This window comes from Herpailurus yagouaroundi, unplaced genomic scaffold (assembly GCF_014898765.1).
Source record: "Herpailurus yagouaroundi ecotype Mexico unplaced genomic scaffold, PumYag 190, whole genome shotgun sequence".
Classification (NCBI taxonomy): Eukaryota; Metazoa; Chordata; class Mammalia; order Carnivora; family Felidae; genus Herpailurus; species Herpailurus yagouaroundi.
The window spans coordinates 37,793,779-37,817,775 of record NW_024412421.1 but is presented as its reverse complement, the minus strand read 5'-3'; the positions used below and the strand labels follow the sequence as shown (position 1 = coordinate 37,817,775).

The 23,997-nt window shown below is 57.0% G+C and overlaps 1 protein-coding gene across 3 annotated transcripts in view; it reads right to left on the bottom strand.

Moving 5' to 3' along the window:
• The window catches only part of SPG7 (SPG7 matrix AAA peptidase subunit, paraplegin), a 33,684-nt gene that overhangs the window by 1,755 nt on the left and 7,932 nt on the right, over window positions 1-23,997 (bottom strand). The window contains exons 4-16 of one of the 3 annotated variants that reach the window (XR_005780923.1): window positions 18,725-18,966; window positions 16,605-16,744; window positions 15,638-15,740; window positions 14,042-14,167; window positions 13,558-13,720; window positions 13,045-13,218; window positions 6,947-7,071; window positions 6,120-6,222; window positions 5,076-5,186; window positions 3,134-3,249; window positions 1,499-1,655; window positions 954-1,120; window positions 289-439 (exon numbers count right to left, since the gene is read on the bottom strand). Coding sequence is in view for 2 of the 3 variants with exons in the window: in XM_040443346.1 (XP_040299280.1) it covers window positions 289-366; window positions 954-1,120; window positions 1,499-1,655; window positions 3,134-3,249; window positions 5,076-5,186; window positions 6,120-6,222; window positions 6,947-7,071; window positions 13,045-13,218; window positions 13,558-13,720; window positions 14,042-14,167; window positions 15,638-15,740; window positions 16,605-16,744; window positions 18,725-18,966 (1,805 nt within the window). In the remaining variant the exon portion in view is untranslated. The remainder of the gene's footprint in view (window positions 1-288; window positions 440-953; window positions 1,121-1,498; window positions 1,656-3,133; window positions 3,250-5,075; window positions 5,187-6,119; window positions 6,223-6,946; window positions 7,072-13,044; window positions 13,219-13,557; window positions 13,721-14,041; window positions 14,168-15,637; window positions 15,741-16,604; window positions 16,745-18,724; window positions 18,967-23,997) is intronic. The other 2 variants (XM_040443346.1, XM_040443348.1) reach the window with 2 other exon arrangements.

Here is a 23,997-nt window from a genome sequence, read left to right as displayed (position 1 = left end):
CCAACAGCACAGAGCCTGCTTGGGATTCTCTCTTCCTCTCTCTCTCTCTCTCTGCCTCTCCCCCTCCCAAAAGATAAATAAAGGAAAAATAAAAGACTGCCATGCCCCAAGTGGTCTTTGAGATTTCAGTTGAACTGGGGGGAGTGTAGAACGGCTGCTTTTTCTGTGGCTGTGTGTGTGCTGGAAAGAGTCCCTCGAGGAGTGACAGCCACATCAGCACCGTGTGGCGATGGTTGCCTGCCCCCCACCCCCGCCGAGGGAAGGACAGGCAGGTGCCCAGAACCTTACCGCCTGCAGCTTGTCCTGGTTGTCCCGCAGCACCTTCTCCGTGTGCCTGTGGGCCTTTGCCACCAGCACTTTGGCTTCCTGCCAATGGGCGAACAGATCTGTCACGAGCAGGACGGCAGACCAATGCTCACAACATCTCCTGTGCCTGATTCTGGCACAGAATTCTGGCATCAGAGCACACGTTAGAGCCACGGGGCAGGAAGCCAACCTCCGGCTCACGGGGTCCAGGAGAGCTTGGCTGCCAGTGGCATTTCCTGCCCTGACCCCATCCCCCGCGAATACCCCTGTTCCAGGAGGCTGCCTCCCACCCCTTCCCCCTTCACGGCTGCAGGCGCCCACCAGCTCCTGGAGGCCGGGGAGCGTGCGGCCACCTCACGTGCGCACCAGGCTGGAAGTGGGCCCGGCCAGGTCGCGCAGGGAGCGTGCATGTGTCCTGCAGGTGTGGGGACTGCTGGGCACCGGCTGCATCATTTGGGGTGTTTCACGGACAGTTTCACCAGGGGCCGCACAAGTCCTCACCCGAGAGCAGATGCTCAGAACGTGAGAGCCACAAGGGGTCAGGACTGTAAAGCCCACCACGTGGACCACGTGACGGCACAGCGCCAGCACCTCAGACACCTGCTCCCTGACCCACTGCGCCGTGAGAGGGGGCGGCACGCACTCACGTGATCCATCATCTGCTGGAGGCCCTGGCTGAAGGGACGCCGTCCAACTCCCGTGAGTCCCTCCTGCGCCTCGGGAAAGGACACGGGCCCGATGCTTGGGGCCATGCCAAACTGCCTCACCATGGAGTAGGCGATGCGCGTGACCTTCCTCAGGTCGTCCTGAGCCCCTGGAGCATGGGGCCGAGAAAGAGGTTTCTCTCGGCAGAGTGGCACGGGCCTGGGCCTGACCGCAGAGGACCCAGGGGACAACTGTGCCCTGTTACTGTTCTTTAAAGGACAGAGTCTTAAAACTCTAAACACCATGTGGGGTGCACCTCTGGGTTCGCTTCCCTGGCAGCTCCCCGGCACGCGTCCAGCTCTGACAACACCCCTGTCAACGCTGAACCCGTGTCACTGGGAACACGAGCACCTGTACCAGTAGCTTGAGAACACTTGGTGAAATTCAGAAGTACGTGTGTAAGCCACCCTCCCAACCCCACGAGGAAGGCGCGGCGGATGTAAAAGCACTTTGAGAACGCCAGAACCAGCACGGGCCAGCTCCTCACCAGAGGTGACCTTGTTGAAGGAGATGGATTCCGACACGCGGCCGCCCAAGGCCATGCACATCCGCTCGAACAGCTGCTCCCTGGTGAAGAGGCGCCGGTCTCTTGGAAGCATCTGAGCGAAGCCCAGGGCTGCGTTTGTCCGCGGTGCGATGGAGACCTGCGGAGTGCCAGGTGGCCGAGTGAGCAGGAGGACGAAGGTGGGGTGGGGCAAGACGGGTCTTTAAGTGGAGGCTTTCAAAGCAGAGCAAGTCCGCACCGGCCTCACTTTTGTGACCAAGGAGAACAGCTCACGTGCCGTTGGGGTTGCACACCACGCAAAGCACAGCAAAGATGGCTTCCCGGGTGGAGCCGAGGAGACAGGACCCCGCCCCCCGGCCCCAGCCCCAGCCCCACCCCGGGCCAGTCGTCCCGCCCTCCTGTCACCGCCCACCGCGGTGGGCATGGGACTGCACACACCCTTGGGGACACCAAGACTGGAGACCATCCTTGCCTTTCTCCCCCACCAGCGCAGCACCAGGTTGGCACGCAGGGGCTCTGGAGAGGAAGCTGAGAGGCTAATACTTAAGCGAATTACACTGTAAAATGCTCTAAGTAATGATCACATCCGCAACTGGCAGAGTGCCAGGCCGGGTGGGGGTGGGGTGGGGGGTGGTTCTCCTTATGACAGATTTATCTTTTGGCCGTCAAACAGGAAATTTTAAATTACGTTTACTTCATCCAGGATCTTTCTGCATTAACTTTTCTCGAGATACTGCATTCAAGTATTTATCATGCTTACTGAAATACTTAGTGTCCCATAAATGTCACACCCTTGGTGACTGTCCTCAGCCTGACCCAGGTCACCTCAATGACGGCTGCGTCCACTTGTCTGTCACAAACACTGGACTTCGGGCCCTCTGGGGGAAGGCCTCTCAGACACGACCAGACTAATAATCTACTTGGCTACAACTGACACCTCTGAAAAGCAGTTCAAGGACAGTAAACAGACGTGCCGGCTGGCAGTGGCCACGTGTCCCCTTCTTCGGTGTTGGGGATGCTCGGCGCTGCGGCTCCCTCCCTGCACCCGCCGGCCCCCTCTAGGCCGGACGCAGGGCACAGTTCAATCCGCACCCGCCTCCCACACGTTCACGTTTTCCTGAAGGGTCACTCGGTTCCCTGGTCATGAATCCACCATTCCGGAGGAGTTGTTTATACTATAGGCATTTGATACAAATAAATTTTCATCAAACTCCCAAATGCTTATGAGAGTGGTAGTTCTTTAAGGTGAGCTCCACGCACCTATTCTTAAGGTTAGGAGTCGTTACATTACTGCTTTCAGAGATGGTGGTAAACTTGACAGTTCTTAATTCCAAGATTGAGGGTGCACACAGGAGAGGGGGCCCCCGAGTCGTTGCGTGGCTCTCCAGTGGCCTCACCCCACAGCTGGAGCCACGTGTCCTGCCCTCTGCCTCCCGGGATGAGGGACCCTGCACGGTCGCCTCTGCCCTGTGCCCCTGTCCACCTCACACCGTGCCTTCTCTCCGAGCGAGAACACGCGGTGCTTCCGAGGCCAGCGTGGTCCAAGTGCCAGTGGGGCTCACGCCTGCTGACGCCCCGGACCCGCCCGCAGCTACACGCGCGCGTGGGACAGCCCACCTTCATCACGGCCTCCGTGTGCTCCAGCAGCCAGCCGACCAAGGCGTGGCCCGACTCGTGGAACGCAACCACCTTCTGTTCTTCCTTGGAGAGGATCTTGCTCTTTTTGGCGGTCCCTGCAAGAGGGCCGGAGAGTCCGAGGGTCCCGGGTGAGTGTCCCAGGCACTCCGCCTGGCCTCACAGAGTTCCACCCTGTGTCACCAGAGCAACGTCCTCACCGGACGCTCGCCTCCCGCGTCTCGGCCCCCAGCCACCACCAAGAACTGTGTTCCTCACTGTGTGAAGCTCATTTGGTGAGGGGGATGCTGGAGGCTCCCCGTTTGTGCGTCTGTGAATGCGGGAGCGGCCAGTCAAGCTCCTGCAGGCTTTAGGAACACCCTCAGCTCAGGGGCCCGTGGGGCTGCTGTGATTGGATGGGGTCCCGAGCGGGTTCTGGGCTGTGCACTGCCGTTCCCCCCAGACGGGCAATGCAAGCCGCAGTCCCGATGCCTCCCACCTGGTGACCCTCTGCTCCCGTCACACCGTCACACCTCCCTGAGTTTCCACTTGAGGCATCCTGGATCAGCTCTGGGTTTGGGGTATTTGGTAGGAGGGTCACCTCCATTTACTGCAAGGTTATAAATCCTTCCTCACACTGGCTGTAGCAGCTCAATCATCTCGACCAGAGCTGGTGATGTGAGCATCTACACACGAGGGTGGGCTTGAACGCGACGTGCTGTAGCCCAGGCAGGCCGCAGAGTGAGGCCGGGGGGCTCTGGTGCCTGCTCACAGGGCCAGCGTCGTCAGTATTGACAGGCGTCTTTCTTGCCTTCACACCATTATTGCAAGTGTATCAATTCCCACGTAAAAATAAGGGGCTTGTATAAAACCGACTTTGTAGTAAGAAACAGCCACTTTAGGGGCACCCAGGTGGCTCAGTCAGTTCAGCATCAGACTTTGGCTCAGGTCGTGATCTCACGGTTTGTGAGCTTGAGCCCCGCGTTGGGCTCTGTGCTGACAGCTCAGAGGCCGGAACCTGCTTCGGATTCTGTGTCTGCCTCTCTCTCTCTGCCCCTCCCCCGCTCGTGTTCTGTCTCTCTGTCTCTCTGTCTCTCTGTCTCTCTCTCTCTCTCTCTCTCTCAAGAATAAACATTAAAAAGTAAAAAACAAAAACATTTAAGAAACAGCCACTTTAGTTCCTCCTGTCCACGCCAATTCCTAACTGGCAGTATGGGCACCTGGTGGTATTTGTAGCAGACTTTAACTCCAGTGGAGGGTGACAGGGACGAGCCCCTTCTAGGGATGACTCATGACTGAGTGCTCCCCCTCCACAGACAAGGCCTGTGCTTCTCCTACACCTTTGGAAGGAATAGTTTCCCTTTTTAAAAAACTTTCAGTATCTTAGATCGAACACGGCTCAAGAACAAGCCATGGAGGGCGCGGAAACTTCTAGAGATCGTGTCAGTCCCTCTTCTGACAGAAACCCAGGGACCCCACTTGGAGCAGTGACCATTAAGCACTGCCGGAAGCCACCCCCTCCCTGCCCCTGTCCCGCCGAGACCCCGAAGCAGAGACAGGCGGACAGCAGAGCTCAGCTCTCGGGAGACCCTCGGTCCCCAGGCAGCCGTGGCCTCAGCCCCACGGTGGGTGGCCTGCAGCTTGGGGGCACCGCTGGCCACCTCGGGGCTGTGTGCCACTCGCCCTTGGCCGTGGGAGATCCTTTTATATTTCTTCTTGAAGAGTCTGCTCTTTGGCAGATTCTCGGTATTTGACACTAAGGATACGTCTCGTGGTAACAACCTGACATAAAAATAGAACTTTGCGTACTGTTCCCTTGTCCGATCATAATTGTTTGCTAATTGCTTCTGTCACATGATGTGGAAGCCGACCTGGCTCCCACCACCCTGCCTTCCATCTGGCTGCTCCTGGGGCTCCAGCCCTGCTGAGAACACGTCCCTCGTACCGGCAATGACTCGTTCCACGGCGTACTCGAAGTTGAACGTGTGGACGGACGTGTGGCCCTCTCGCGCAGCGTGCAGCGCGGCCTCGTTACAGATATTGGCGATGTCGGCACCTGTCCACACAGAGGGTGAGAGGGGAGGGCAGGGGGCTGACGACTGGCAGACAGGCGGGCAGGCGACGCCCATGCCCTTTGCTGACCCCACCCACACTACTGACAGACCCATAGCATTCCCCCTCGTGCCTTCCAGCCTCACCCTAACCTCCGGGCTCTTTACTGCACAACTGTCGTCAGCACGCAGAGCACCACGTGCTGTTTTATTCCGGCTAGTAATTCACACGTGCACTGAGGGGAAGTTTTCCAGGTTCCACAAGATTCTAGTTGAGGGCAATAAAAAAAATCCAAAGGGGGGGGCGCCTGGGTGGCGCAGTCGGTTAAGCGTCCGACTTCAGCCAGGTCACGATCTCGCGGTCCGTGAGTTCGAGCCCCGCGTCGGGCTCTGGGCTGATGGCTCCGAGCCTGGAGCCTGTTTCCGATTCTGTGTCTCCCTCTCTCTCTGCCCCTCCCCCATTCATGCTCTGTCTCTGTCTGTCCCAAAAATAAATAAAAACGTTGAAAAGAAAAAAAAAATAAAAAAAAAAAAAGTCCAAAGGGAAGAAATTACAATAAAAGGGATTTTGTTTCTATTGCCCTTTAAAATGAGAGCCGCGCAGAAAATATCCTGATTTGTGATCCGATTCTACTCATCAAGGGTGCACAGCCCGAGCCCAGGAGGGCCCCGAGAGCCAGTGTGCAGAGCCCGGAAGGCAGGAGCGCCCCCTGGCGGGCACGCGCACGGGGCGCCCTGAACGCCCTCGCTGGCGGGGGCAGTGTCGTGGGCTCTGGCGCCGCTCCGGGAGGGAAGTGCTGTGCGGTCTGGCTCCCCGTGCACACCCTCACCCTCACCCTCACCCTCACCCTCACCCTCACCCCCACCCCGGAGCGGGGGATGTGGGGCACTTGGGGGAGGCCTGCACCCTTAGGACTGGCAGGAACCAGCTTCCGTACCACTGAACCCTGGCGTCAGCTCTGCCAGACGCTGGGAGTAGAAGCTGCTGGCCTGGGTCAGCTTCAGGCTCTTCAGGTGCTGCTCAAAAATCTCCCGCCTTTCCTGCAGAGAAAGGACACGAGTGTGGGCTCACTCCTGCCCCACAGACGGGCCCCTGGCTGTTAGATCCCTGTCCTTGTCACTCCCGACCTTCATACGTGAGACCAGTTGAGAGCCACAGGCAGCATCTCAAAATGAAAGGTTAGGTCACACGTAGTAAGGGCTTACTTCGTAGGACGTCTGGTTTGTAGACGTTCTGTGTTTTCTAGACCCTGATGGGAATGCTCCGTACGCGGTCAGAGAAAGGGAAAGGTGCTGTTCTGGAAGCAGTGGCAGCGGGGAGCTCCATTCTGCTCCTTAGAGCCTAGGAGCCGTTCGAGTGTCAGACCCAGGGTGACACCCATGTGAGGTCGCCATCACTGCCTGCTGGTTCCTGCTGCCTCGGGGCACCACCAAGGCCTGGCCACCAGAGGGCGGACGTCTCTCCAGAGGCCCAAGGAGGCTGGAGGGGCTGAGACACCGGCAGGGCTCGCACCTGCTCCCAGGGCAACACAGCTCATGTTCCAAACCCACGGCCAGCCTGCAGACTTGGGGTCAGGACGAGACTCCTGAGGTTCTGCTACAAAACTCAGCCCCAATGTTTAGGGATAAAGAGAAAATGTGGGTGAACCAAATGAGCTGCAAAACGGTGGGAAGAGCGGGAAGCCAAAGAAAGTCTGGACAGACAGGCACCAGGACTGTGCGGTCGCAGCTGGGCCAGGAAGGGCCGGCCCCCGGCCACCCGGACCTGCAGCGTGGGAAGGTCGATGAAGACGTGTCGATCCAGTCTTCCTGGCCTCAGCAGAGCGTTGTCCAAGATGTCAGCTCGGTTGGTGGATGCCAGGACAATGACATGGTCCGTGGTGCCCATTCCTGGAGGGATGACAGCCGTTCAGGTAGAGCTCCCCTGTCAGGACACAGGGTGGGACTGATTTTCCCCTGGGGTCCGCAAGAAAGGGACACGTACGTTGTTCTGAATGAGGATCAAAATCCCCACAGAGCAAGAATTCACCCGTCTCCCTCAGGCTGTCGGCCCACAGGCTGAACCACAGACCAGAACTGCACTGCCATCCAGACAGCGCCTGGGGGGGACCTCGTTTTTAGAGAACTGCCCAGCAGGCCTGGGGAACGAGGGGACACTGTCCCCACGCTCCTTCAGTGCACTGGCTGTGGGCCAGAGCCACTGCAGCAAGACGTCTGGGACATTTTGTCCCTAATGCTGGTCTGTAGCCTGCGTTTAGGCCCTCGCTTTCTCACAGGAGTTTAAAAACAAGTGCAGACAGAAAGCTCCACCGATGGCCCAGATCTGTAGGAGAACCAGACTGGACCCCAGTTTGAATAAAGCTACTGCAGAAGTGCGCCGAAGGAGCAACGGGGCAAATCTGAGCCTGACTGGACATCTGAGTGTTGTATCTGTGTTTGTAAATTATGCATTACGATGATACTGTGGCATCTCTCTGGATGTAAAGAACTACGTTCAGAGCACAGAAGATTTAGAACACGTAAGATTCAGAAATTTGGATTTGCTTTAAAATAACCCACCCGAGAAGAGGAACGGAGCGGGGTGGCTGGAACAGGGCTGGCCTGCGACGTGGAGGTTTGCCGCACATCTCTCTCTGCTCTGATGTATGCTTGACAAGTTCCGGAATAGAGTGAAAAATGCCAGAGGCGCCTGGTTGACTCGGTCAACAGAGCAACAGAGCAACTCTTGATCTCAGGGTCTTGAGTTCAAAGCCCACGTTGGGCGTAGAGCCCACTTAAACAATAAGTAAAATGAAGATATCCTGATCTTTTGCTAGTAAAAAAAAAGCTTGATAAGTTGACACTGACAAATATAACTTAAAACTACCTGTCTTAAGTGAAATTTAAAAGAACGGTTGCAGAATTATGGCCTGAGTGTTAGGCACTGCCATCTCCCAGCCGACTGTCACTGACTCCACTCTGCATGACAGCAGTGAGGGGCCTGGCCGAGTGCACGGGCCTGGGACCCACCGTACCAAGGAACTGACCCCTCAGTCACCGAGAAGCAGCCACTAGGACGCCCAAACCACACCCACCTCCCAAGGAAATCCTCGAGAACCCTGTATGTGTGCATTCTCCATGGAAGGCGACAAGCCAGGATGCTTACTTGACATTTCTGTGTCGGGGGAGAGTGCAGCACGTAACCGTGACTTCTGAAAAGAACCCGGAAACCAGCCAGCACCAGCCAGCACATGCAGCGTGTCCCCCTGTGTTCGATCTGCCTGCACCGTGGTGTTAGGAGAAGTCAACCTGTGACACCCGGCAAACAAGAGGCTGACTGGAGAGAGGGTCCTGCCAGGATTCCCGAAGGCCGTGGACACGGAATTCCGGAGTCACATGAATTGAAGACACACGGGACGACGGTGGGAGTGATGGCTGCGGAAGAGCAGCGGCAGGGCAGGGGTGCAGGCGGCGCCAGCCAGCCCCAGCACGGGCTGCGGGAGCGCTCAGAGCTCTGCTGGCGGGTCTCAGCTCCACCTCCCCGCAGAGCCAGCCCCTCTCACTCGGGCCAGGCACCCTGCGTCACTGGGGTCACGATCACACAGAGGGTATAGCCCCCCGGGGCTGGACGGATTGCTCTAGAAACTCTGCATTTTGACCTAGTTACAGATACACAGGTGCAGCTTGGTACAGAGAAGTCCTTTCGAGGGTCGCTCAGAGCCAGGAAGCTGGCTGTGCAGGGCAGAGCCTTCTCACCGCCTCGACTATTGCACTCGACCAGGAGCTTTCTTCTCTGCAGGTCCCCTGCACGCAACCCCCCTGCCCGCCTCTCTCCACGTCCCCGCGGTACGCAGGCCTGCTCCACGGCCACCCCACCACCAGTCTGTTCTCATCTCTGGGATTCTGCCACTTGGACAGTCTTGCGTAAGTGTTCCCGTACAACCTGTAGCCGCTTGACGCTGGCCCTTTTCGCTCAGAATTCCCTCGGGATCCATCCGAACGGCGGTGTGTGAGCACTCGGTTTCTTTCCTTTGCTTCACGGTAACCATGGCAAGGACACGCAGGCTCTGTTTAGAAGCTGCATGCGGGGAGTTTCCAGCTGCCACACGTAAGCGGACCTTTCTTGGGGCCGCAGGCAGGCGCGTGAGCGCCGGGCCAGAGGGGAGGTGTGAGTTCGGTTCTGTCTCCCAGGGCGGCTGGCCTAGCGTGGGTCGGCTCACGCTTCCGGCTGCTGTACTCCAGCGAGGGCCGTGCGGGCTCACTCGCAGACTCGTCCGAGCCATCGGTGCGCCCCCCGCCCCGGTGCGCCACGCGTCTCCGCTCTGGCTGTCCTAGGAGGTGTGTTCCCACCCAACTCTCAGAAAAGGGTTTGGCGGGTGTGGACGAGCGCGTTCAAAACCTTACATGAAAAAGCAAACGGAGCACGGCAGCCGCAGCCCCATCGGTCGAGGGGAACACGGTGCGAGGTGCCGCCCCGCACGAGTCTGTGCCGCGTGGTGCGTGCGGGGGGGGGGGGGGGGGCCCGCGGCGTGGCGGAGGCACGGGCCAGGAGGCCAGACTCTACAGACCCCGCTAAGCGCTGGCAGAGCACAAAAGCAGTTCAGCCTTTTCAGCAAATGGAGCTGGGGCAAACAGACGTCCACGGGCCAAGGGGTGGGGGCGGGGGTGCACCCAGGCGACTCAGTGGGCGGGGCACCCAACTTCAGCTCAGGGCGTGACCTCTGAGTTCGGGTGTTTGAGCCCCGCGTCCAGCTCCGCACTCACGGTGTAGAGCCTGCCTGGGATTCTCCCTGTCTGCTCCTCCCCAACTCAAGCTTTCTCAAAACAGATCAAAGTAAACTAAAATGGAAAAGGCCATGTGGATGGTAGCTAGGACTTTCTGACTCCACGTGAGAACGCAGCTCACGTCCCCACACACTCTTGCTAACACAGAAGGTCCGGTGAAGGCGCAGAGCCCTCTTCCTGCTGATCAACCGTACAGAGGTACCGAGTCACGCTGACCCCAGCACGCTCCGCGCAGGTGCCTGTCCCCTGAGGCCTGGCCCTCCGGTAGGGCCACCTCTCCCTGACTCATGAGTCGGGGGGGCGGGCAGTCCCTTCCTGGTGAGCTTTTCCCACGACCGGCACGGTGTCTGCTCCGTGCCCTGCGCCTCAATGAGCAAGCACCGCCCCTCCGGGAGGACCGACACAGACCCCTCAGACTCATGTGAAGGGCGAAGAATGCGCACTGTGTCCGCACACAAAAGGACCCGTTCACCGCTGGCCCAGCCCAACAAGGGGCTTCAGTCAGGGCTCCCGGGCGCTCGTGGGCCTGGAGCGGAAGCAGCCCTATTCACGGCAGCACAGAGGTTGGGCTCAGAGGAAGCCACCGTTTGGTAAATGCTTCCTGGTGGGCTCGGGTCTGCCCCAAAACGTGGGCTCAGCCTTCAAGTGCAAACACCGACATGAGCAGGAAGGCCTATGTGGGCCTCCCGTGGGCCCAGTGGGAGGCATGTGGGGGCCTTCACCTCTGAGTGCCTTCATCTCACCTGCAATGATGAGCTGTGGCACACGGGCCACAGAGTCACAGGGGGGTCACACACTCTCTCCACACTGCACAGGTCAGAAAACCAGCCTGAAGAAGTGGGGGCAGGCGTGCACGCCCACAGCACCTCCTCACCCAGGGAGCTAGTGCTCAACGGGCGTCTGCAGGAGCCGGAGGGCAAACAGGGACTAGAGGGCACTTTAGGCTTGGACGGCCACCTGGTCATCTGATGACTTCCAATGGCCAGTTCTCCCTTGTGCACTCGATATCACAGATGCTGTTCATTCTTTTTTTTTTTCAAATGTTTATTTTTGAGAGAGAGAAGGTGCGCGTGCGTGAGTGGGAGAGGGGCAGACAGCGAGGAAGACGCAGAATCAGAAGGAGGCTCCAGGCTCTGAGCCGTCAGCACAGAGCCGGACACGGGGCTTGAACCTCATGAACCACAAGATCGTGACCTGAGTTGAAGTCAGACACTCAACGGACTGAGCCGCCCAGCCGCCCCTTTTTAAAAAAAATTTTTCTTTAATGTTTATTTTTGAGAGAGAGAGAGAGACAGAGACAGAGACAGAGCGTGAGGGAAGGAGGAACAGAGAGAGAGAGACACTTGTCATTCGATTATAAAGACAACCAGGGGGTGCCTGGCTGGCTCAGTCAGTGAAGTGCGTGACTCTTGATCTCAGTCCGATGTTGGGTGTGCAATCTACTTAAAAATAAATACATAGGGGCGCCTGGGTGGCACAGTCGGTTAAGCGTCCGACTTCAGCCAGGTCACGATCTCGCGGTCCGTGAGTTCGAGCCCCGCGTCGGGCTCTGGGCTGATGGCTCAGAGCCTGGAGCCTGTTTCCGATTCTGTGTCTCCCCCTCTCTCTGCCCCTCCCCTGTTCATGCTCTGTCTCTCTCTGTCCCAAAAATAAATAAACGTTGAAAAAAAAATTAAAAAAAAAAAAATAAATACATAAACAATTTTTAAAGTAATAATAAATGAAATAAATACATAAAGGGGCGCCTGGGTGGCTCAGTCAGTTAAGCATCTGACTCTTGATTTCAGCTCAGGTCATGATCTCGCAGTTCATGAGTTCAAGCCCCATGTTGGGCTCTGCTTGGGATTCTCTCTCTCTGCCCTTCCCCCACCTGCTCTCTCCCAAAGTAAATAAACATAAAAAAAAAAAAAAAAAAAAATTAAGCCCTCGCCCCACAGCATGGCGGAAGCCGCAGGACATCACACTGGGTGAGTCACAGAAGGACAAACAGCAGTAGGAGTCACCCACAGGAGGGTCCAAGAAGACTCAGACCCGTGGAGACACAAAGTGGCATGGCTGCCAAGGGCTGGGAGGCTGGTGTTTAATGGGGAAAGAGTTCCAGTCAGGGAAGATGAGAAGGTTCTAGAGATAGATGGTGGTTGCACAACAGAGAGAATAACACTAATAAATGGTTAAAATGGTAAATTTCGGGGCGCCTGGGTGGCTCAGTCGGTTAAGTGTCTGACTTCGGCTCAGGTCATGATCTCACGGTTCGTGAGTTCAAGCCCCATGTCGGGCTCTGTCTGTGCTGACAGCTCAGAGCCTGGAGCCTGTTTCAGATTCTGTGTCTCCCTCTCTGTCTGCCCCTCCCCACTTGCTCTCTCTCAAAAATAATAAACGTTAAAAAAAGTTAAAAAAAAATAAATAAAAGGGTAAATGCCACGTATATTTTACCACAATAAAAATAACCGGGTACCAGGCTGGCTCAGTCAGTGGAGCATATGCGACTCTGGATCTCGGGGTCCTGAGTCCGAGCCCCATGTTGGGTATAGAGATTGCTTAAAATAAAATCTTCAAGGAATATAAATAAAAATAAAATAAACATACAATGTCTATCCAAAAAAACCCCAAAATCTTACGAAAGTAACTGAAAAGAAAAACCATTCCGTGTCACTCAGAATCCCCAGATCAAGAGTCACATGTGCCTCCACCTGGGGCAGCCAAGCGCCCTGTGCTACCTTTCCTGCATCGGGCCGTGGGGTGCGCACAACACCATCACCTGGGTTTATCCAAGACGAAACCATGCCCTGCCCTGCCCTTCTTTGTTCCCGGGTTTTTTCTTTCTTTTCTACTATGACCTTGACTTTTTAAAATTAAAAACTGTGTTTCTTGAGTGCAACAAGGTGACAAATAGCTCTGAAAGCAGCCTTGTGTCAGCATCAGCATCAGGGAACGTGTTGACGCCACCCTCACCTGCAGCAGGTGCTAGGGCACAGAGACGCAGCCCGTGTACGTGGGCATCAGTGCGTGTTCCCGAACAACACGCATGAGCCGCGTGGTCCACCCCGCAAGTAGGTCTCAGGAAAAGAACCCCTTCCCTGCACAGGAGGGGGCACCCACCATCCATCTCCACCAGGAGCTGGTTGAGCGTCTGCTCCTCCTCCGTGTTGGAGAAGCCAGACATGGTGGTGGAACGCTTCTTGCCCACGGCGTCGATCTCGTCAATGTACACGATGCAGGGCGCCCGGGCCCGGGCTTCCTTGAAGAGGCTCCGCACGCGGGCAGCGCCGAGGCCTAAGGTGACACAGAGGACCAGGTGGGGAACGGGTAACGGGAGGGGAGCCCAACCGTCGCGCCAGGGGCCAGAACGGCCCACGGAGGATGACGAAGCCTCAGGAGAGTCACCCTGGCGGTACTCGCCCCCTCGTGGACCCCCAGGCCGCACACGGAGGCGGCTTCAGAGAACATCGCTGCCCAATTCTCTACGCCAGCGGCATTCGCAGGAGCATGGGGCTTCTGTTTGCCTCTCTGTGCCCCCAATTCCCCGGCTGGCCGCCACCTGAGGAAGGGCGTGTGACGGCAGAGCCATCCTGCACAGACGGTCCTGTCCGCAGCCCCCCAGGCAACACCAACCTCCAATGACCTCCACGAACTCCGGGCCAGCCATTGCCAGGAAGGGCACCCGGGCCTCCGTCGCCACTGCCTTGGCCAGAAGGGTCTTCCCACAGCCAGGGGGCCCGAGCAACAGCGCGCCTTTTGGGACTTTGGCGCCAAGCTGAAGGAAGCGCTCTGGGCTCTGGAAAAGCAGCAGACAGCGCAGCGCTGATCACAGGTGTTGCACAGAGAACTTTCAAGACGGGACACGTGGAGATCGGCTCACGCGCGGTCACGAATCAGCTATGGTTCACACGGTTCTGGCGCAGATCAGTCCGGGACTGACCGGGTGTCCCAGACGGCTTAGGCTGCAGTCGGCCGTGGGCTCTCGGCCCTCCTACTGGTTGAAAACTGTGCACTCGGCCCGCATGGCGGGTTTAATACTGGGTCCCCCCACCTGACTACTTCGGGTCTTTCCTCCAGGACGGTGCTCACCTGCCTCATGCTTGGCAGGCACGCCTACCTTCAGATAATCCACGAACTCTTTGACTTCCAGTTTGGCTTCGTGCATTCCTGCTACATCTTTGAAGCTGACTCCTTTCCCCATCTTGCCATCCACAATCGTGAAACGAGCCATCTTAAGCTGATTCTGGGCAGAAAGAACAAAGGACAGGGTGCCGTGACCTCTCAGCACAACAGGGAAAGTGAGCGTCCCTGGGCCCCACCTCCCCTCGGCCCAGGGTCCCCTCTCCCACACCCCTTCCCACGCATATGAAGGGAAATGTTTCTTGTGCGTCATGAACAGTAAGAAGGTTATCTAGTATTTAACGGTTTGCCTTAAAAAAAAAAAAGATGTAAAACCACCCCCCGCCCAAACAAGGTAATTTAACTATCTCTTTTGCACATAAACTGTATTTTTCTATATGATTTTTCCCGCTACTGTGTAATACTCTGATTATAAAAGCAATGAAGATAACACTGAGCTCGTTGGCTGGTAAATTTCTGGAAAGCAACCAGGCAAGAGAAAGCTCGTAGTGAGGGGCGCAAACTTGAGCTCAGTTCTGCCTCAGGAGGCGCACAGACATGCCCGCGCTCAGAAAACGTGTGCGCTGAATTTATCATAGTGCTGTTTAAATAAGACAGTAAAAATAAACAGCCCTAAATACACAAGAACGGTGAAACTGGCTGAGTAAAATACAGCCCGAGCCCATGATGAGACACCCTTGAAAAAGTGTGAGCGTTCAGCTACAGCCAGGAACACGCTCTTGGTCTCGGTTCTCAGGGAAGGGGCTGGGTGGTGCCGTCTGCAGACCTGCTCCAGCCGGGGCTTGGGCCCCTCAGCTCTGCTGCTGATGGGCTAACCGGCCACATGCTCCCCGCCAGGGAGGGTTCACGTTACAACGAGGGCTACCACAAGAGGACGGTGTGTGTGTGTGTGTGTGTGTGTGTGTGTGTGTGTGTGTGTGTACACGTTAAGTAATCTCTACACCCAACACAGGGCTTAAATTCAAGACCCCAAGATCAAGCGTCGCATGCTCCTCAAACTGAGCCAGCCACGTGCCCCAAGAGAATGCTTTTAAAGTGTATTGGGGGGGGGCAGGGTGCCTGGATGGCTCAGCCAGTTAAGTGTCTGACTTCGGCTTAGGTCATGATCTCACTGTGGAGTCTGTCTGTCTGTCTGTCTGTCTCTCTCTCTCTGAATAAATAAACTTTAAAATAAAATTTTTAAAAAGCGTATTTAGGTTTGGGGCATCTGGCTGGCTCAGTTGCCAGCCTTAAAAAATACGCAGCATCTTAGCAAGTAGGAGAAACCAAAGAAACAGTCATGCCCGGCTACCGAAACAGCAGAATAAACTGGCCTATACACTGGCCTGGCTCAGCTGCCCCACGAGCCACGGGGAGAGTGGGCCTCAGGTGGATCCCCTAGTCGGCCAGGCACAAAGAAAGAGGAGCTGGCAGGCCACGGCTCCAGGCTGGCCTCTGTGACAGCTTAGCCTTCACTGCGTGCTCACTCTTGGGAGCCATACTCAGCAAGCACAGACAGACCCTAAGAGCGCACGTTCAGGGAGATGGGACAGAGCACAGGTGCAGGGGGATGGGTGGCACGTGCCCAACTTACAAAAGCACTGAGTCCTCCTTCCCGTCCTGTCATCCCAGCCAGACGGAACACGTACCACAGGATGGCCAGGCCCACTGCGGTCATCCCCAAGGCGTAGAGGGCACTAGCGGGGGAGAGAGAGTCAGCCACGGGCAGGAAGCTCACGGGCACGCCTCGCGAAGTCCGGGGCCACGGACCCTTCAGAGATGGGAAGAGCAACCCGCACTCCGAGAGCAGCGTGCAGAGCGAGTGGTTGTGAAAATGGGTTTCCTTGTCCAACTCTGCTCTCTCGTGACCTTCTCCCACATGGGCAGGTGGAGCGTCTCCCCACGGCACAAGGCCGGGACACGGACACGACACGCTCACTCCAGAGCCTACCGATAACGCCCAGCGAGAACCGATTTTCACGTGCGCCAAAGTAGGCCACCGGTTTTGGATGGGACGGCAAAACACGCAGAGCAGGAAACCGAGTGAACGCTAGGGCGCCAGCCCGCCCTCCCGCCGCCCGCCAGCCTTGGCCCTGCACCTGCGGGAGAGACCCGCCACCGCACAGGAAGCTCAGCGCCTCAGCGGTGTCTGCCAGTCAGCAGCGAGCCTCTGCACGCAAGCTCCGGCCGCTGCCGGGCCCAGTGTGCGGTGAGACGCCATGACTGGGAGCTAATGTGTCCCGCTGAGTCTGTAGGTCCCATGGGCCCAACACGGTCCCCGCTTCCGTCTGCCGCACGGAAGCAGGGATTTCTACCGGACGGGCCCGCTTCTCCCCTTCTGTTCCACTTTCCCGTTTGTAGAAGACAACGGCCCCACGACGTGCTGGATCAAGAAAAGCCACAGACCCACGGACGCCCTCCCCACACGTGGTCCTGGACTCGCCCTCCCACACGGAGGTCTGCTTCGTGCAGGCCAGGCCACTTTCCGGTGTGTGTACTTTGTTAGCACATTACAGAGCCACGCCTGGTTTAGTTCAGGGGCCAAATAACGACCAGCATACTTTCCAAAGAATCCTGTCCGCTTATAGGAGACCGGGATCCTGTCCTTGCCTTCAATGTTCAGGGCGTCTTCCGCGGCTCGGAGCTTCTCCTCAAACCTGTCGATGTTTGCCACCTGCATCCGGTACATCAAGGCCAGCCGCTGGGGGCAGAGAGCACAGGTGGTGCGAGTGACACACAGGCCAGACGGACGACCCCCAGACGCTGCAGGGCTCCAGCAGCAGAAGGTTCATCTGCGGGTCAGAAACTACTTCTGCGTCACAATTCCAGCAAAACTTCAATACGTGTGCTTTCTCTATCTTCAGGAATGGGGACATGTGAAGAAAAGGGAGGGTGTGCTCCACACTGACACCCCCCCACCGAGCCTCAGCTGTGCGTGCAGATCACAGAGACACGCGACAGGCCGGAGCTCCCCGCCGGGATGCAGGCAAGTCTAAGGCCAGAGCACAGGTTTCGCGCCTGCCCGCTGGCTGACCCCGAAATCAGCAAATCAGCTAAGTGGATTTCTGTGTCCTCGGGAAGCCTTTCCTGGGTGGAGGCTCAGGGAGTGAGCAGGTGGAGTGTCCTGGCATGACGTCACCGCCGCCTCCAGGGGGACAGGCTTCCCTGAGAGGAGGCAGCGTGGCCCGAAGTCCACGCTGGGCCCCCAAATGCCTTCTCTGTGAGCCGTCCTGATGATCTCCAGCAGCCTAGACGGTGTCCTGCCAGTCCCACACCATTCTCCTGAGGGCCTGGTCCAAATGCTTTCTAGAACTAAGCCGTTCCAAGCTCAGCTTCTAAACACACTCTTCCAATCTACATGGAGCACCCAGATTTCTCCCTGGCTCTTAAGAACCTCAGAAGATGTCGTGGGGTCACAAGGCCAGATGGGAGAAGCAGACGGGGGCGCCACCGGCCACAACACCCTGATCACAGTCTGTGCTGGACTAACCCCACAGACCCAAACGTTTGATGTGGACTTCATGCCCCCGTCCCTCACACACCCGGCCCGGCCGTGGAAACAGAATGGAGAAGCATAGCAATGTCCTCCTTTCTATCTCAGAAGCCAAGAGCAAAGTGTATGACTCCAGAAAGCGATCCAACTCCCCCATCTTCTCTCTGACCGCCTGGCCCTGGACGACCCACTTGCTTCTGCAAGGTCACCCGGGTCACACAGCAGTCAGGGCCAGGAGGGGCCTGTCCCCCACAGCTAAGTCACAAGCTCGTGTAAACTGACAAACAGCTGTGCACACGTGCGTGGCGCTTAGCCCTCTCTAGAGCCCTAGCAGCGCCCAGGGTGCTGTCCTAAGGGACAGAGTCCTACGCCCACGAGTAAACTTGTGCCTCAAGTGCACACAGTATGTCCACACTGAACGCCTGTCTCCCAGCATTCCACCTGGTCTCCTTTTCCCGCTGTCCAAACCTCTAACAAACAACAGGAAGGAGACTAAAACATGACAGGACCGTGGATCAAACATCTAACCCAGCTCTGAGTGTCAGTACAGAGATGACTAGCAAACAGGATCAGGGAAAAGTGTTCTGGAAAATAGTCTTGTGTCGCTACCTCTCCTGGGCCTGCCGGTGGTGTGGTTATGGGGTGGGGGGCGGGGGAACAAAGAGGGGACTGGACGGTGGCTCCCTCTCATAGTGGGGTTTCCACTGGGCTTCCGGGGCCCAGTGCCCCACACTGATGCCCAGCCCTCTCCCTGAGACCAAATCCCACCCGTCTGACGCCTCCTCTCCCTCGGGAGCACCCGAGGCGGGGAGGTAAGCAGGCCCTGCTTGCTCTCTCCTCCCTCCCATCCAAGGGCCAGCCCTTGCCCAACCCCACCTCTCAGCCACCCTCACAGGGAGGGTAGGCTCCTGCCCCCGGCCCCCAGGGAATCCCCCCAACAACCTTGGCACCTCAACTCACCAGCATCCGCCAAAGCTGCCCCATGTGCCAACCTGCAGCCAGCGCCAGACCCACAGAGCGGGACGTTGGGGCCACCGCTGGCTCACGTTCCCTCCTCCTCCTCCTCTCTGTACACGGCCACCGCAGCTGCGGGCCCTTAGCTCCCGTCTCTGGGACAACACCCCCTCCCCCAATCGTGGGATCTCAGGGGGGGGGGGGGGGGACAGAAAGGGGCCCGCCCGCACTCACAGGCCGCCCGAACACCACGGCTCCGGGGTGCAGGTAGACCTCCACCACGTCGCTCTCGGGCACCACCTGCACCCGCTGCACCTCGCCCTTGGCCAGCATCTCGTGGACAAAGTCGTTCCAGGAAATGTTGCCCCCGCTGGTGCTGAGCGCGTTCAGCAGGCTCATGACCACGGCGATGACAAACAGGGTGCGTAGCCGCTCGCGGTACATCTGGTCCTCTCTCTCCTTGCGTCTCCTCTCCTCTGCGGGCGGGGCAACCGGGGGACCGTGAGACAGAGGCCGCAGGTGGGGCGGCAGGAGAGCACAGGGGTGAGGAGGCCGGCCCTGCGTGTTGGCCGGTTTTCAACAAAGTGGCCCGAGACAGATACTAATCACATGCCATCCGGGCCACCAGCACCCCGTTCGCCGTCTGCGTAGAGCACAAAACCAGGGTTTTCCACTTCCCGGGACCAGCGTGTGCTACGTCTCCACCGTCAGCCCTCGGCCGGGAGCACGGCCGACCCCCCGACCTGGCGTGATCACCGGTGGGCTGTGCGCACACGTGCAAGTCTTTAATAACAACCAGACACCTGCCTCCCCTCCCCCACAGCCACACATTTAAACAGTTTAGTCCGTGGACAGATGGCGGGGTCCACTTAATTCAAGAATGTTCCCAAAGACCAACTCTTCACCCAAATCACATTACTTGGCTACTGATACCCTACTCAGGGTATGGACTGCATCATGCCCACTCCTACGGGTGAGAGGAGGACCCGAGACTCGGCCCCGGCTTGGGGTGTGCAGAAACCCAGGGAGGCAAGGTGGCCCGAGTGGCAGTGTGTGGAGGCGGGGCGGGAGGGGAGAGCCCACGGCACAGGGAACTCAGAGAAGCAGCTCCCAGCACGGGCACCAGGGAGGCTCCCAGAAGGAGGGAGAGCAAGTGGACCAGGAGGCCAGAAGGACATTCAGAAGCTGCTTCCCTCAGGCCCAGAGCGCAGACGGGAAGGTCCTGCTTGCAGCCACCAGAGGCCAGGCCACAGTCTTCCTCCCAAAACAGCCAGTCAGGTAAACCCTCTCATTTGCGCGACGCTGTCATCTCACTAGCCCACCCAGCCCAGTCCCTGGAAGGATCCGGCGCCTCCGTTTACACACCAGGCTGCCGTGCGGCCCTCACCTGTGTGGCACGGCCCATCCTCCCGACACGCCACCCAGACTCCAACCAGGCCTGTCATTAATGATGCCTTCACCACTTCTGCTCACCACGGCCCCGACCTCACTCGGCAACCAAAGTTTCCACCATTTGCTCCTTCGGGCACAAACACAAGCGTCCGCTTGGGGGAAGAGCAGAGGCCCACTCCCGGGAGCAGGGGGACCCAGCACACGGGGCTCAGCCCAAGCGCACGCGCACCGGAACCGGTGCCGCCTGCTTCCTCCTGTGCCACTTGGAGCTGGAGCCATCCACAAACACACCCTCGTCTCCCAACAGTTTAGAGGAGCTGAAAGGCATTTTAAGGCAGCTTAAACACAAAATGAAGCTTATGGAGAAGGCTGTGTCTGCAACCGTTCTGAAAACCTGAAAGCGCATTTTAGATGTTCTCTTAGACTGGAACGGGGGCGCCTGGGGGGCTCAGTGGGTTAAACGTCCGACTCTCGATTTTGGCTCAGGTCGTGACCTCATGAGTTCGAGCTGTGCATCAGGCTCTGCGCTCACAGCTCGGAGCCTGCTTGGGATTCTCTCTCCCCTCTCTCTGCCCCTCCCCCCACTCATGCACACTCATGCTCTTTCTCTCAAAATAAATAAACTTAAAGAAAAACAGAACGGGCTATAAGAGCCTATCCAATATGTAAAGCTCAGTCACAAAGGGCAACTAAATAAAGGTAGCAGTTATTTTAGAAAGCAAATTTATGTTCTCGGTGAGTAGGTAGAGACCATATATTTCAGTATAATTTTCTACTTAATTGGTCTATTGAATTCCCATCTTGTTTTCTAGTTAATAACATTGAGAGTCCCCAAACTGGGCAAACTGGGTGAGACTCCACCAGCAGGATGAACGTCTCTGTTTTAGAAGCTTTGTATGATCAGCAGGCTCTCACTCACACACAAATTGTTGTGCATCCCTGGTTCCTGGCTGGCGGTCGCGGGGCACGAGTCCACTGGAAGCACTTGCAGATTTGGGCCCAGGCCATGTGGCAACACTGCCCTTCCTGGCTGGTCTGGCCAGCACACCGGCACGCCCCGCGTGGGAACAGTCTTGTGACGATTCTGCGACTCACATGCATCTGTTTGCAGACTGTGAGACAGGGCTATGATTTTTAAAAAATATGGTCTGGTTTCATTTATTTGTTTTTAAAAAGATTTTTTTTTTTTTTTAAGGAATCTCTATACCCAAAGTGGGGCTCAAACTCACAACCCCGAGATCGAGAGTTGTACACCCCACCAACTGAGCCAGCCAGGTGCCCCAGATATGGCTTGGTTTTAAACAAGATAATTTTGCACTTTTTTGCAAGAATTTCTAAAATCATTGGGGCGCCTGGGTGGCGCAGTCGGTTAAGCGTCCGACTTCAGCCAGGTCACGATCTCGCGGTCCGTGAGTTTGAGCCCCGCGTCAGGCTCTGGGCTGATGGCTCGGAGCCTGGAGCCTGTTTCCGATTCTGTGTCTCCCTCTCTCTCTGCCCCTCCCCCGTTCATGCTCTGTCTCTCTCTGTCCCAAAAATAAATAAACGTTTAAAAAAAAAAAAAAAAATCATGGGGCGCCTGGGTGGGTCAGTTGGTGAAGCATCCAACTTCGGCTCAGGGGCTCAAGTGATGGTCTCATGGTTTGTGAGTTTGAGCCCCGCGTCGAACTCTGCTGACAGCTGGGAGCCTGGAGCCTGCTTCAGATTCTGCGTCTCCCTCTGTCTCTGCCCCTCCCCTGCTTGTGCTCGTGTGTGCTCTCTCTCTCAAAAATAAACAAACATTTAAAATCAAAAGACAGGGGAGCCTGGGTGGCGCAGTCGGTTAAGCGTCCGACTTCAGCCAGGTCACGATCTCGCGGTCCGTGAGTTCAAGCCCCGCGTCAGGCTCTGGGCTGATGGCTCAGAGCCTGGAGCCTGTTTCCGATTCTGTGTCTCCCTCTCTCTCTGCTCCTCCCCCGTTCATGCTCTGTCTCTCTCTGTCCCAAAAATAAATAAAAACGTTGAAAAAAAAAATTTAAATAAAATCAAAAGACAGCTTGGACAGGCCACCTGGGGGGCTTAGCCAACAAAAGCGTCCAACTTCGGCTCAGGTCATGATCTCGAGGTTCGCGGGTTCGAGTCCCACAGCGAGCTCTCTGTTGTCACTGTAGAGCCTGCTTTGGATCCTCTGTCTCCCCGCCTCTGCCCCTCCCCCAATCACGTGTGCGTGTGTGCGTGCAGGCGTGCGTGTGCTCTCCTCTCTCAAAAATAAATAAACATAAAAAAAAAAAAAAGACGGCTTGCCTTTAGGCTCCAAAACACACGTCTTCTTTCTTCCCAAAAACCCAACCCTTTTCAAATACCAGCCAGGTGTTCTGACACACGGAGCTGCCTGCCGCTGGCCTGTTTCAGAGAGAAGGATCTAGGCCTGCCCTAGAGGCCGCGCATCACGTTCCCAGAGGACTCTCCAGGCGAGAGAGCAGGGAAGTCCCAGCCCACAGTGGTAACTGCTCTGGGGCGTCAGGACGGTTCACTGAAGGCAGGTTAAAATCGTCTGTGCTTCTCAATACAACTCCTGCTCTGGCTTCTGAGCCCAAATCGCCCTGAGTCCTGCTCTCGGGCAGAAGGAGACGGCCACGGCAGGCCCACCCTGACAGGACCTCACACACACACAGAGACGGCTGTGCCGGCAGACGGCATCGTTACAAACGTGCGCAAACACGTGCTGCGTACATTCGCACGTACAACAAAGCAGAACCCGGGTGCACAGGGTGCGGGGAACTGGCCCCGCACACGCTGTCAAGCGGGACCAGTGAGTAAACCCTCCTGAAAGCTACTTGGCTGGTGTATCAGGGCCACAAAAACATTTGCTTTCTGTAACTCACTAAGTGTACTTCTCAAACCGTAGCCCAAGGAAACCAAATGTAGAAAACACAAACCTGGGGGTGCGTGGCTGGCTTAGTCGGTGAAGCACGCGACTCTTGATCGCGAGCTTGGCGTTCGAGCCCCACGCTGGCTGTAGAAATTACTAAGAATAAAGTGCCTAAAAACAGACACCTGTCCTCAGTCGGTTGGGCGTCCGACTTTGGCTCAGGTCACGATCTCGCCTCAGTCGGTTGGGCGTCCGACTTTGGCTCAGGTCACGATCTCGCCGTCCGTGAGTTCGAGCCCCGCGTCGGGCTCTGGGCTGACGGCTCAGAGCCTGGAGCCTGCTTCCGATTCTGTGTCTCCCTCTCTCTCTGCTCCTCCCCCGTTCATGCTCTGTCTCTCTCTGTCTCAAAAATAAATAAAACGTTAAAAAAAAAAATTAAAAAAAACAAAACAAAAAACAAAATAACAGACACCTGTCTGTGGTGTTGGTCAGGTATGCAATCATGAGGGCCAGTCCAAGAAAGACAAAGGGCAACAGTAAAGGGAAATGTGGAAATGAGACACTTAGAGGACAGGCTAAATAAGAATAGGATTTTTGGGGCGCCCGGGGGGCTCAGTCGGTTGAGCATCCGACTCTTGGTTTTGGCTCAGGTCACGATGTCAAAGTCACGAAGTTGAGCCCCAAGTTGGGCTCCGCGCTGACTGCACGGAGTCTGCCGGGGATTCTCTCGCTCTCTGCCCCTCCCCCACTTGTGCAGGCTCTCTGTGTCTCTCAAAGTAAATCAGAGTAAGATTTCTGAGGTATAGGAGGTGAAACAAAATCTGATCCTGAGATTCTGAACAGGAAATGGCATTTAAACGCTCCAGATACAAAAAGACGTCTCCTGTCCCCGGAAGACCCTCTTCTTCCTCGGCCCCTCATGGCCGGGGCGCCGCATGAGTCTGCACTTGTGAGCACAGCACTCAGGCGCTCCCGTCCCCTTGGCTCGCGCGTCTCCTTTGGCTCCTGACACCGATGACAGGCGTGTAGGGAGCCGACAGGCCAGCTCCTGCTGCCCGCGTCCCCAGGCACCCAGGGGACACTGCTGCCTCCCGGCCACCGTACTGCCCACCCACCGGACAGCGGCCTACAGGGCACACCCCCTGCGAGATTCTGGTGGCAAACTCCTTTCCAGGGGGTAGTGCCCGTCACCTCAGAGTGCCCCGAATCAGTCACCTAAAGCCAGAGGCCCAAGGACAGCTGTCCTAGGTTTTCCCTCCAGAAACCC